We start from the raw sequence: 13,810 nt of genomic DNA on the forward strand, positions 1-13,810 counted from the left end.
AGCAATTCTACTTCTGGGAATATATCCAAAGGAAACAAAAACATTAACTTGAAAAAATATACACACCCTCATGCTCACAGAACCATTGTTTACAATAGCCAAGACATGGAAACAACCTAAATGTCCATCAATGGATGAACGGATAAAAAGGTTGTGGTATATACATTTATACAGTGTAGTATTATTCAGCCATAAAAAAATGAGGAAACCTTACCATTTGTGACAACATGGATGGACCTTGAAGGCATTAGCTAAGTAAAATAAGTCAGACAGAAAAAGACAATACAGTACAATCTCACACATGTAGAATCTAAAAGGAAAAAACCCCTCATAAACAAAGAGATTAGACTTGCGGTTACCAGAGGTAGAGGGTGCGGAGGGGGAAATGGGCAGGTGGTCAAAGGTACAAACTTAGAGTTATAAGGTAAGTACTAAGGATCTAATGTACAACATGATGCCTAGAGCTAACACTGCTCTATGATTACATAGGCAAGTTTTTTAGAGAGTAAATCCTGAGTTCTCATCACAAGGAGAAATCGTTTTTCTTTTTCCTTTTCTTCATTCTTTTTATTGTATTTATATGGGAAGACAGAGGTTAACCGAACATCTGAACATGTGGTGGTAATCATTTCACAATATAAATAAATCTAACCATGATGCTGTACACCTTAAACTCATACAGTGATGGGGGCATCTGGGTGGCACGGTTGTTTAGGCGTCAGACGCCTAGTTTTGGCTCAGGTTGTAATCTCAGGATCATGGAATCAAGCCTCAAGTTGGGCTCCACGCTCAGCACGGAGTCTTCTTAGGACTCTTTCTCCCTCTCCCTCTATCCCTCCCCGTTGGGTCACTCTCTCTCTCAAATAAATAAATAAATCTTAGAAAAAGACTTATACAGTGATGTAATTTCATTTATTTCTCAATAAAACAAACAAAAATACTAAAAAAAACCCTGTATTTTTTTGCTAAAATGGCATCTTTATTATTTTATTTGAACACAACGGTGACTAACCTTATGAAAAACAGATATGAATTCAGGTTAAAAAAGGAGCTCTCCAGAGGTGCCTGGGTGGCTCAGTGGGTTGGAGCCTCTGCCTTCAGCTCAAGTCATGATCCCAGGGTCCTGGGATCAAGCCCCGCATCAGGCTGTCTGCTCGGCGGGGAGCCTGCTTCCCCCTCTCTCTCTGCCTGCCTCTCTGCCTACTTGTGATCTCTCTCTCTGTCAAATAAATAAATAAAATCTTTAAAAAAAAAAAAAAAAGGAGCTCTCCAGTCTTACTCTGCCTCTTTTAATCCTCTCTCTATTATATTTAAAGTGAAATAGGAAAAAAAATTACCTCAGGGTACCTAAATTGTATTTATTCAAATCAATTCTCAGGTTTCATTTTTAAGCCCTTTTTATTGTGAAATTATATAGGAAAAATGCATAATACATAAATATGCATTTTAATGAATTATTATAAAATGAACTCTAGTTAACCAAAACACAAATCAAGAAGTAGAGAACCACCAGTACACTGGGAAGTACCCATATGGCACTCTGTAATCACAACATTTCCTCTACCCTGGACTGCTCACAACCTTGACCTTTGTGGTAGTCAGATTCTTACTTTTCTTTATTTACTACCTATATAGCCATCCCTAATCAGTACAGTTTAATTTTTGCCTGTTACTTAATTTTATATAAATGGAATCATATGATGCATAATATTTTTTTGGTCTTGCTCCTTTTTTTTTTTTTTTTTAAGATTTCATCTATTTGGGAGATGGAGAGACACAGAGAGAGCAAGCACATGTGCACTAAGTGGGGGAGGGGAAGAGGGAGAAGCAGACTCTCAGCTGATCGGGAAGCCTGATTCAGGGCTTGATTCTAGGATCCAAGATCTGACCGAAGCGGAAGGCAGATACTTAATCAACTGCATGTAAAGAAGTGAAGAGAATCTGTCCATGTCTGTAGAGGACAGAGAAAGCCTACCAAAGACATTGCTAGATGAGGGGCACATTCCACCTAAACACTTTGCAACAGTGGGAATGGCATCCCTGAGCTACAAGTGGAAGCTTTCTTCAATTAGGTTTGGTCCCAAGACACTATGAAGATAGGGAAAGAGTGAACATGGAAAAGCCATAGTTGTGGGTATCAGGCTATTCCTGTAGTAACTCAAAATTTAAAATTTAAGAAACAGATAAAATATTTTACTTAGAGGGGTGCCTGGGTGGCTCAGTCAGTTAAGCATCTGCCTTCAGCTCAGGTCATGATCTCAAGGTCCTGGAATCAAGCCCTGCATCGGACTCCCTGCTCTGCGAGGAGCCTGCTTCTCCCTCTCCCTCTGCCGCTCCCCCTGCTTGTGCTCGCTCGCTCTCTCTCTCTCTGTCAGATAAATTTTAAAAACATTTAAATTAAAAAAAGGGTGGGGTGCCTGGGTGGCTCAGTGGGTTGGGCCTCTGCCTTTGGCTTGGGTCATGATCTCAGGGTCCTGGGCTCGAGTTCTGCATCAGGCTCTCTGCTCAGCGGGGAGCCTGTTTCCTCCTCCTCCTCTCTCTCTCTCTCTTTCTGCCTGCCTCTCTGTCTACTTGTGATCTTTCTCTGTCAAATAAATAAATAAATAAATCTTTAAAAAAACCCAAAAACCTAGATAATGGATTTCTCTCTTTTTTTTAAAAACCAGCTCTTAGATTTATTCATGTTTTTGATTAATGATTCACTAATTTCTGTCTTTTATCTTTTAAAATTATGTTTTATATAGCTTCATAATTTCTTGAGTTGGATGCCTTACTTTCATTTTTAAATTTATTAACATATTTATATTTATTAATGCAAGTATTTAAGATTTTTCTTTTTTCTCTGACCACTGCTTTAGCAGTGTCCCATTGTTCCTTTTGTGTAGGTTTTCATTATTGTCAATTTGTAAGTATCACACAATTGTAAGTTTTTCCTCAAAAGTTGTTTTAAGAGAAATTTTTTAGGCATCTAGGTAGTAGAATTATTTTTTTATTTTGGGTTTATTATAGTTTCTAGGTTTACTGTATTGTAATCAGAAAACATCTTATTTTACTTTGTAGATTTTCTTAAGGGCTTCATATATAGGTATTTGTATGAGTTCATGTATTGTATGAGAATATAGTTCGGCTGTTATAATAGAAACCTAAATTAAAAATAGCTTAAACAAGCCTAGCTCTCTCTCACATAGCTGGGAAAGCACAAATAATTCAGGGCTGATTTTGTGCCTCCACATGTCAAGGACCCAGAAGACTCCTATCTTGATGCGCTTGCTTTCCTTAGGATATTGCCTTCTCTAGTTTATTGTGCATCTAGTTTAATCGAGAAACAAGACGGAAAGCTCAAATAAAGAAAATAAAGACATAGAAATGTGGGAGCCAAGAGCAGGCCACCCCAAGATGGCACAAACATTATTTTGAGTTAAAAAACAAAACCCCAGCAGATACAGGAAAATCTCTTTACCTCCTCCTCAACAGCCAGCTTGTACCAGGAAGAGAGCTATTAATAGAGATTGCTCTTAACAGAAACTTACCTACATAATAGGTATTATTTATTATATTATATTATAGTATAGTAGTAGTATTATATTATACATAATATATTATATATTTATTATATTATTATAAAATATAAAATTTTATTATAAATATATTATTAAATTTATTATATTTATTATTTTATTTATTTTAGAAGATTAAAATAGTATATAACCCTATAAACCCATTCATTCTCTGGAACACTTTCTTCCCTGTGTTTCTGAGGTAGCTATCTTAATTTGAGCTCAAGTAAAAAAAAAATTTTTTTTTTTTTTTAATATTAGACTTCTTTCTCTGGTAACTTTGCAGTGACAATAGCTTCTAAATTTTGTGCCTTACTAAGAAAGGTCTTCTCCACTCTGAAACTACAGAAAATATCATATTTTTCTTTTTGTATTTAATGCTTGATTTTCAAGTCTTTAATTCACCTGGAATTCATTTTGGAGGAAAGATGAATGAAAGGTGCCAGTTTTGTTTTGTTTTTTTTCTGCACAGTTGGCCTATTCTCACATACCATACTGAACTTTTGCACCAATGATTTGAAATGCTAGCTTTCCCTAAACTAATTTCCATGATAGATTTGGGTTTATTTCTGGATTTTCCTTGTTCTACTGACTAGTATATTAAAAAGAGTACCAAAATTGTTTCAATATCTGTACATTTATAGTCTCTTTTGATATTTAATAGGTGGTCCAAATAATTTTTATTATATATTAAAATAATAAAATTTTTATATGGAAAAAACTTCTGAAATTAAGATAGAATTCAAAGAGAAACTATTTTATCGACTTAAAACTTTTTGAGAGTGTATAACATAATAGAAAAAGGACATCTACTGGGCACCTACTGAGTTCAGAAACTTTTGTGAGGAATAGAGGTGAAAGACATGATGTTATGTAAGTGAAGATTAATTAGAAGCTTCTTTCAAGTGAGGGGATCTGTTCACTTACACAATCAGTGTTCATTCTCTGTCTCCATCTTTTTCTCACACACACTGTCTTTTTTTTTTTTTTAAGATTTTATTCATTTATTTTTGAGAGAGAGAGAGAGAGTGCATGCATGAGTGGGGGAAGGGGCAGAGGCAGAGGGAGAAGCAGGGAAGCCTAATGTGGGGCTCGATTCCATAACTCTGGGAACACGATGTGAGTCGAAAGCAGACGCTTAACCGACTGAGCCACCCTGGCATCCCCACGCACTGTGTTTCCATAATCAGTTTTCATCCTCAGTCTCTTTCTCACACATCTCACACGCATACGCTATTTTGTTAAACTTACACATACCTGTTTGATTTCTTTAATAGCCAAAGTAACTGAGAACAAGACTGCCTGACTAATGCTGCTCTGACAGGAAATGTTACAGGCTGATTTAGCTCCTTACATATATACTCCATTTCTTTCACCATTGTCCAACTGTAACCTGAAATGAAAGAAAGAAATTCAATTTTTCTAACTGGAATCCTAAAAGTCAGTTAAAAAGAAAACTAAATTAAATTACCTATGAGTAGGTAATTCATAGGTATTTTATAAAAAGTTTTATTTGGATTCAGAGTGAATTAAATTACCACTTAATACATGAAAATATTTTGAATGGAAAATAGAGACAAAAAATCAATTCTAAAATCATGCCACAAGTGACTTAAGAGCAAATTTAATAAAACATTAAAATAATAAAAAGGTTTTACTAATCTCTCAAGGACAAAAAACTCAAACTTTTATACTATATCTTAAAGATTCTAAGGCTCTTACCTTAGGTATATCTGCCTCATTTTCTTTTTAAAGATTTTATTTCTTTGAGAGGGAGAGAGTGAGTGAGAGCTCAAGAGCAGCAGGAGGGAGAAGCTGACTCCCTGCTGAGCAGGGAGCCGGATGAAGGGCTCGATCCCAGGGATCATGACCTGAGCTAAAGGCAGAGGCCCAACAGACTAAGCCACCCTGACGACCTTATCTCCCTCACTAATATTTTCTATAAACTTAGATTTTCTGGGGGTGTCTGGGTGGCTCATTTGGCTAGGCATCTGCCTTCAGCTGAGGTCCTGATCTCAGGGTCCTGGAATCGAGCATGTCGGGGTTCGTACTCAGTGGGGAGTCTGCTTGTCTCTCTGTCCCGCCCCCTGCTCATGCTTGCTCTGTCTCTCTCTCTCAAATAAATAAATATAATCTTTTTAAAAAGGTACATAAGTGTTTGTTACTTAAGTATTTTTTTCCAACAGAAAGATGGTTGCTAGGTAGTAGATGTTTAAGAAATAATTATCTTCATGATTATTTTTTGGCTAGTACAAACTACTTATACATTTTACCTAAAGTAGAAATAGTAGAAAAATGACTTTTTTAAAAAATAATTTTATTTAGGGAGCAAACATGTATGCAAGTGGGGGAGGGCCAGAGGGAGAGAGAGAGAATCCCAAGCAGACCACACTTTTAGCGTGGAGCCTGACACCGGGCTCGACCCCATGTCACTGAGATCATGACCTGAGACAAAATCAAGAGTTGGATGCTTAACTGAATAAGCCACCAGGCATCCCCAAAATGACTTTTATATATGGGTTTTAAATCATGTTAAGAGATTGTGGAAACACACTTGCTTGTTTACAAAAGCTTTGGGAAAAAAATTTATATTTTGGGGGGCACCTGGGTAGCTCATTCAGTTGAGCGACCAACTCTGGATTTCAGCTCAGGTCATGATCTCAGGGCTGTGAGACTGAGTCCCTTGTCAGGCTCTGCACTGGGTGTAGAGCCTGCTTGGGATTCTTTCTCTCCCTCTTCTTCTGCCTCTCTCCCCCCTTCTCTGTCTCTAAAAAAAAAGAAAAAAATTATATTTTCAAAATAATAGCCTCTATGGGGCATCTGCATGATGCAGTAGGCTAAAATGCCCAATTCTTGGTTTCTGCTCAGGTGGTGATCTCAGGGTTGAAGGACTGAGCCCCATGTTGGGCTCTACACTCAGTGTGGAATCTGCTTGAGACTCTTATCTCCCTGTCCCTCTGTCCGTCCCCCACAGAATAAATAAATAAATAAATAAATAAATAACAGTCTCTATCAAAAACAGCCTATAAAAAGTACTGGTAAATAAAGGAATACTTTACAGAAAGCTTACGTGAATATGTTAGTTTAGCAGCTGAATTCCTCATAAAAGAAGGGCAATGTTCTGCTTTCCTTGAAAATCTGAAAATCTTTATAATTAGAAAAAGGGATTGCTAACAGAAGCTACATTTGCATGACTATACATTTATAAACTCTTTTCTAAATCTGTGAAACATGGGGTGCCTGGGTAGTTCAGTTGGTTGGGCATCTGACTCTTGATTTCTGCTTGGGTCACAATCTCGGGATTGTATGATCTGGCTCCAGCTCAGTGTGCAGTCTGCTGGGGATTCTCTCTCTCCCTCTGCCTCTGCCCCACCCCTCACTCACAAGCACTCCCTCTCTTTCTCTCTCTCTCTAAAATAAATAAATATTTATTTATAAGAAATAAAAAGTAAGGAAGTATAAAGCATATGTTGGTAATGACAAGAGGCCGATGGGAGAAAAGCAGCCTGGACACATTCAACACCAAAATGACTTCAAAATCCATATATATTCTAATTAGTTAAAGCCTGAGGTTAAGCCAGAATTATACCAAACAGTGACAAAAGGAGTTTAGAATCAGTTAGGAAGCTAATAAACTATTTCTCATTTACCTTCTTTGAACACTTTGAATTACAAGCAATATTCTTTAATGAAGCTAATTAAAATTAAAATGCTTTAAAAATTAGAATTATGATAAGCATATTATTCTTTGTCTCAATCACATCAATTGTTGGTCCAGAGGGTTAGAACGTAAATGTCACTTCTCACTAGATAGCAGTTATTCTGATCTTATGTTGGACTAAAAAGTTAACATCTAAATACAATAATTGCAGGGGTGCCTGGGCAGCTCAGTCAGTTGGGCCTTTGCCTTCAGCTCAGTCATGATCCCAGGGTCCTGGAATCCAGCCCCACATCAGGCCCTCTGCTCAATGGGGATCCTGCTTCTCCCTCTGGCTCTCCCCCTGCTTATGCTCTCTCTCTCTCTGTCAAATAAATAAGTAAAAGCTTAAAAAAAAACAATAACTGAAAATAAGTAAAAGATGAATTCCCTGAACACAGGGTAAGGACTAACATCTCCATAGGCTCTAAATACCTTCTTCATTTATTTTTACCATGTGGACAGGAGCTCCAGAGCATCTGACGGCTTTCGAGCTGTTTACCTGTAAATCACTGCCTAAGGATGTATGAAGAAATAGAAAGATGAACCCAAACAGCATAATCAGTTTCAACTGGGGGAAAAAAAGCTGAAATTCAGGTCCATCCTGAAGTGAACAGATGAAAGGGAAGAAGGGATCCAGCCTAGAGAGTCTCATGGCCTCCCACTCCCCTGTCCAAAGAGATGAAACCAGCAAACTACTTGTGGAGCCCTTTTCAATGTCCATGGAGTAGAACTTGGGCTCTTCAACAACACTCCCCCTCCTTCTGGCCTCACATCACCGGAGAAGTACTTCTTTATCGTTCATCTGATGTAGGAAGTTTGCTCCAAGGTAAAAAGGGGAAAAAAAAGAATATAGAGTGATTTGCAAGTTCAAAGAAACCAATTCAGGATTCTTTAAAGTTTGTAGAGGCAACTTTGGTTAATCTAGACCATTCAAATTTTCCATCCAAGCTTGGTGATACAATGTCACCAACAAATGCAGTCTATCTGAAAGAAAAGAAAGAAGAGGCATACAGATGCCTTAGGGCCAGAGCTTTATCTCCATTAGGCTCTTAGATTTTGGAATAAGAGTTTGGTTTTGTATTTAAACCTGTTATTTTTGTATTTTGAGCAGATTTTAATTTGACTGATAAGAAATACATTTTTAAAATTATTACCTTCATTGACTTTCTCAGGATGCCATCCTGTTGTCCAACCCAGGGAAAATGTCACATCTGGAAAGAAGGATGTCACCGTGTCTATAAAAGGTTTTGCATCCACTACCCTGCTATTTCCATTTGGACCAGGAAGAATATCAGCATTAATCCACACAGGACGTTTCAGATGCCTCTTCACATTTTCCAGGAGCATCATGGATGGTTCCACAGCTGCCAGACTAAAAACATAGTTGTTGTCAATGAGATACATTCCAAAGTAAAAGTAAAAAGTTCTTTTAGACTAGTGGTTTCAATGTTTTCAACTTCCTAACAAAATTGTAATATGATAATGCCTGAATTAAATAAAATCAAGTATCACATTAACACCAGAGGAAAAGTTAACATACGCCATATCTCAAATTGTTGACTTATACTTATTATTCATGAGGATACCTTAAGGGTTCTAAAAACACATGAGGAATACCACTATTTGTAGAAAGACTGAAGTTTCAAAACTGTATTAGGAACAGTTAGTATAAAATAATTTAAGAAAAGACATAAATACTCAGTCTTCAGAGAATGTATATATAAGACTTAAAAATTAGATATACTCATAACCTGAAAATTCACATTTATGAAAATATCTACAGTATATCTAGGCCCTGTGTCTCTACTGGCTCATGACCTCAGAGAAAAGAGCCTCTATTCTTTCATGTATTCTTTTAAGTTTGGGTGCATAAACATGTTTCTAAAACTGATTGCAAAGTATAAAATTATAATATCCTCTTAAAACTTTTATAAATTTCATTTTCACTTCATAAACATCTTTTCTGGAGTCTAGAGACAACCATATTTTGGTTACTATATTTATTTTTTAAAAGACTTTATTTATTCACTGGGCAGGGAGAGGGAGCGAGCACAAGCAAGGGGAGTGGCAGGCAGAGGGAGAGGGATAAGCAGACTCTCCACTGAGCAGGGCAGGGGCCCTGGGATCATGACCCGAGCAGAAGGCAGACAATTTTTTTTCATTTTATTTTATTTTTTCAGTATTCCAAGATTTATTGTTTATGCACCACACCCAGTGCTCCATGCAATACGTGCCCTCCTTAATACTCATCACCAGGCTCACCCATCCCCCACTCCTTAATACCCATTACCAGGCTCACCCATCCCCCACCCCTCCCTTCCAAAACCCTCAGTTTGTTTCTCAGAGTCCACAGTCTCTCATGCTTCATCTCCCCCTCCGATTTCCCCCAATTCACTTTTCCTTTCCTTCTCCTAATGTCCTCCATGATATTCCTTATGCTCCACAAGTAAGTGAAACCATATGATAATTGACTGTCTCTTCTTGGCTTATTTCACTCAGCATAATCTCCTCCAGTCCCATTCATGTTGATACAAAAGTTGGGTATTCATCCTTTCTGATGGAGTTGTAATATTCCATTGTATATATGGCCCATATCTTCTTTATCCATTTGTCTATTGAAGGGCATCTTGGCTCTTTCCACAGTTTGGCTATTGTGGTCATTGCTGCTATGAATATTGGGGTACATATGGCCCTTCTTTTCAAGACATCTGTATCTTTGGGGTAAATATCCAGTAGTGCAATTGCAGGGTCATAGGGTAGCTCTATTTTTAATTTCTTAAGGAATCTCCACACTGTTTTCCAAAGTGGCTGCACCAACTTGCATTCCCACCAACAGTGTAAGAGGGTTCCCCTTTCTCCACATCCTCTCCAACACTTGTTGTTTCCTGTCTTGTTAATTTTGGCCATTCTAACTGGTGTAAGGTTGTGTCTCAATGTGGTTCTGATTTGAATCTCCCTGATAGCTAATGAGGATGAACATTTTTTCATGTGTCTGTTGGCCATTTGTATGTCTTTTTTGGAGAAGTGTCTGTTCATGTCTTCTGCCCAATTTTTTTTGACGTGATTATCTGTTTTTTGAGTGTTGAGTTTGAGGAGTTCTTTATAGATCTTGGATATCAGCCCTTTGTCTGTAGTGTCATTTGTGAATATCTTCTCCCATTCTGTGGGTTGCCTCTTTGTTTTGTTGACTCTTTCCTTTGCTGTGCAGAAGCTTTTTATCTTGATGAAATCCTAAAAGTTCATTTTTACTTTTGTTTCCTTTGCCTTTGGAGACATGTCTTGAAAGAAGTTGCTCTGGCCTATGTCAAAGAGGTTACTGCCTATGTTCTTCTCTAGGATTTTGATAGATTCCTGCTTCACGTTAAGGTCTTTTATCCATTTGAGTTTATCTTTGTGTATGGTGTAAGAGAATGGTTGAGTTTCATTCTTCTATACATAGCTGTCCAATTTTCCCAGCACCATTTATTGAAGAGACTGTCTTTTTTCCCACTGGATATTTTCTTCTGCTTTGTCGAAGATTATTTGACCACGGAGTTGCAGGTCCATATCTGGCCTCTCTACTCTGTTCCACTGGTCTATGTGTCCGTTTTTGTGCCAGCACCATGCTGTCTTGGTGATCACAGCTTTGTAGTAAAGCTCGAAATCAGGCAACATGATGTCCCCAGTTTTGTTTTTCTTTTTCAACATTTCCTTAGCAATTCGGGGTCCTTTTTGGTTCCATACAAAATTTAGGATTGTTTATTCCAGCACTTTGAAAAATGCCGGTGAAATTTTGATCAGGATGGCACTGAAAGTATAGTTTGCTCTGGGCAGTATAGACATTTTAACAATGTTTATTCTTCCGATCCATGGGCATGGAATGCTTTTCCATCTTTTTGTGTCTTCTTCAATTTCTTTCATGAGTGTTCTGTAGTTCCTCAATACAGATCCTTTACCTCTTTGGTTAGGTTTATTCCGAGGTATCTTATGGTTCTTGGTGCTATAGTAAAGGCAATCTATTCTCTAATTTCCCTTTCTATATTTTCACTTTTAGTGTATAAGAAAGCAACTGATTTCTGTGCATTGATTTTTTATCCTGCCACATTACTGAATTGCTGTATGAGTGGAGTCTTCTGGGTTTTCCATATAAAGTATCATGTCATCTGCAGAGACAGAGTTTGACTTCTTCTTTGTCAATTTGAATACCTTTTATTTCTTTTTGTTTTCTCATTGCTGTTGCTAGGACTTCTAGTACGATGTTGAACAACAGTGGCAAGGGTGGGCATCCTTGTTGTGTTCCTGATCTCAAAGGGAAGGCTGTCAGCTTTTCCCCATTGAGAATGATATTTGCTGTGGGTTTTTCATAAATAGATTTTATGAAGTTGAGAAACGGTCCTCGATCCCTATACTTTGAAATTTTAATCAGGAATGGATGCTGTATTTTGTCAAATGCTTTTTCTGCATCAACTGAGAGGACCATGTGGTTCTTCACTCTTCTCTTATTGATTTGTTCTATCACATTTATTGATTTGCAAATGTTGAACCACCCTTGCATCCCAGGGATAAATCCCACCTGGTCATGGTGGAATGTACTGTTGGATCCTATTAGCTAGGATCTTGTTGAGAATCTTGGCATCCATATTCATCAGGGATATTGGTCTGAAATTCTCCTTTTTGATGGGGTCTTTGCCTGGTTTGGGGATCAGGGTAATGCTGGCTTCATAGAAAGACTCTGGAAGTTTTCCTTCTGTTTCTATTTTTTGAAACAGCTTCAGGAGAATAGGTATTATTTCTTCTTTGAATGTTTGGTAGTATTCCCCAGGGGATCTGTCAGGTCCTGGGCTCTTGTTTTTGGGGAGGTTTTTGATCACTGCTTCAATCTCATTACTAGATATTGATCTAGTCAGGTTGTCAATTTCTTCCTGTTTCAGTCTTGGAAGTTTATAGATTTCCAAGAATGCATCCATTTAAAAGGCAGACACTTAACCAACTGAGCTACCATGTGCCCCTTTAGTTACTACTTAAATAAAAAAGCAGTTTTACTCTTTTCTCTACATCTATTCTAACTGACATCTATAGATTTTGAAACAGTAAGGTTCTAATCAGCCTACATAAATTTTACTTATTTTTAAAGATATATTTATTTACTTTAGAGAGAGCGAGCAGCGTGAGGGGCAGAGGGAAAGGAAGAGAGAGAATCCTCAAGCAGACTCTTTGCTAAGAGCAGAGCCCAAAGAAGGACTCCATCCCAGGACCCTGAGATCATGACCTGAGCTGAAATGAAGAGTTGGATGCTTAACCAACTGAGCCACCCAGGCATCCCCATAAATTTTACTTTTTAAAAAAATACACATAAGGGGGCGCCTGGGTGGCTCAGTGGGTTAAGCCTCTGCCTTCGGCTCGGGTCATGATCTCAGGGTCCTGGGATCGAGCCCCATATCGGGTTCTTTGCTCAGCAGGGAGCCTGCTTCCGCACCCCCGCCTGCCTCTCTGCCTCCTTGTGATCTCTCTCTCTGTCAAATAAATAAATTAAAAAAAAAATACACATAAGAACTTTACTGGACTACTACACTACTTATAATTCTGAATCTCTTCCAAATCTTTAAGGCCTAAGTTTACTTCTGAGAAAATTAGGTTTTAGTGACTACTACAGTGGGAGGCTAAGAGTTGGGGAGATGGCTGTCAGAGGGGAACATTCAGTATCCTCTCCTCACATTTCCGTCTTTCTTAGTGGATTCGAGTCCACCTGCCTATGCTTCCAGCACTCTTCAACTCACTCCTTTCAGGCCTCCTACATAAGAAGAAAAAGTAATAACTTCCCTATTTATTAGGTCATATTTATTAGTGAGAAAGGATACTATTCATTAAAACCAGAGGAATCTAGCCTCCAGCCTCTCTTTCACTCTGCTCCCGTGTAGTGAACTTCTTTTTTTTTAAAATACATTTTATTTACTTATTTATTAGAGAGATAGAGAGAGAGCACAAGTAGACAGAGCAGCGGGCAGAGGGAGAGGGAGAAGCAGGCTTCCTGCCCAGCAGGGAGCCTAATGTGGGGCTCCAACCCAGGACCTTGGGATCATGACCTGAGCCAAAGGCAGACACTTAACTGACTGAGCCACCCAGGTGCCCCACGAATTTCTTTTTGTTCATTCTTCTAGCTCTGAAATAGAGGCCCTAAATGTTAGTGGATTACTAAACTCTAATGCTGGACCTTGCAGACTTTAATTCAGATGCTATCATTTCTCTGTCTCAAATGCTTTCTGCCTTGATTAATATCAGTGCCATGTTAAAATACAATTCTGAGGGGTACCTGGGTGGCTCAGTGGGTTAAAGCCTCTGCTCGGCAGGGAGCCTGCTTCCCTTCCTCTCTCTCTGCCTGCCTCTCTGCCTACTTGTGATCTCTCTGTCAAATAAATAAATAAATAAAATCTTTAAAAAAAAAATACAATTCTGAGATCAGGCACCTCCATTTTTGGTAGCAAGCAACTTGTACCTGTGACCCCAAAGCTTGCTTATCTGCAAGTCCTATAGCAGCAGCCAAGTTCCAGTGGGGTCCTGCTCTTCATGGGTGGAA

General features: G+C 38.2%; 1 protein-coding gene across 2 annotated transcripts in view; it reads right to left on the reverse strand.

Annotated features, from left to right (window-relative positions):
* Nucleotides 1-13,810, reverse strand: part of FAM151B (family with sequence similarity 151 member B) — a 44,738-nt gene that overhangs the window by 17,716 nt on the left and 13,212 nt on the right. For both annotated transcript variants that reach the window (XM_080804703.1, XM_080804702.1), the window contains exons 4-5: nucleotides 8,412-8,629; nucleotides 4,815-4,950 (exon numbers count right to left, since the gene is read on the reverse strand). In XM_080804703.1, coding sequence (XP_080660829.1) covers nucleotides 4,815-4,950; nucleotides 8,412-8,629 — 354 coding nt within the window. The remainder of the gene's footprint in view (nucleotides 1-4,814; nucleotides 4,951-8,411; nucleotides 8,630-13,810) is intronic.

Source organism: Martes martes, assembly GCF_963455335.1.
Source record: "Martes martes genome assembly, chromosome: 5".
Taxonomy (NCBI): Eukaryota; Metazoa; Chordata; class Mammalia; order Carnivora; family Mustelidae; genus Martes; species Martes martes.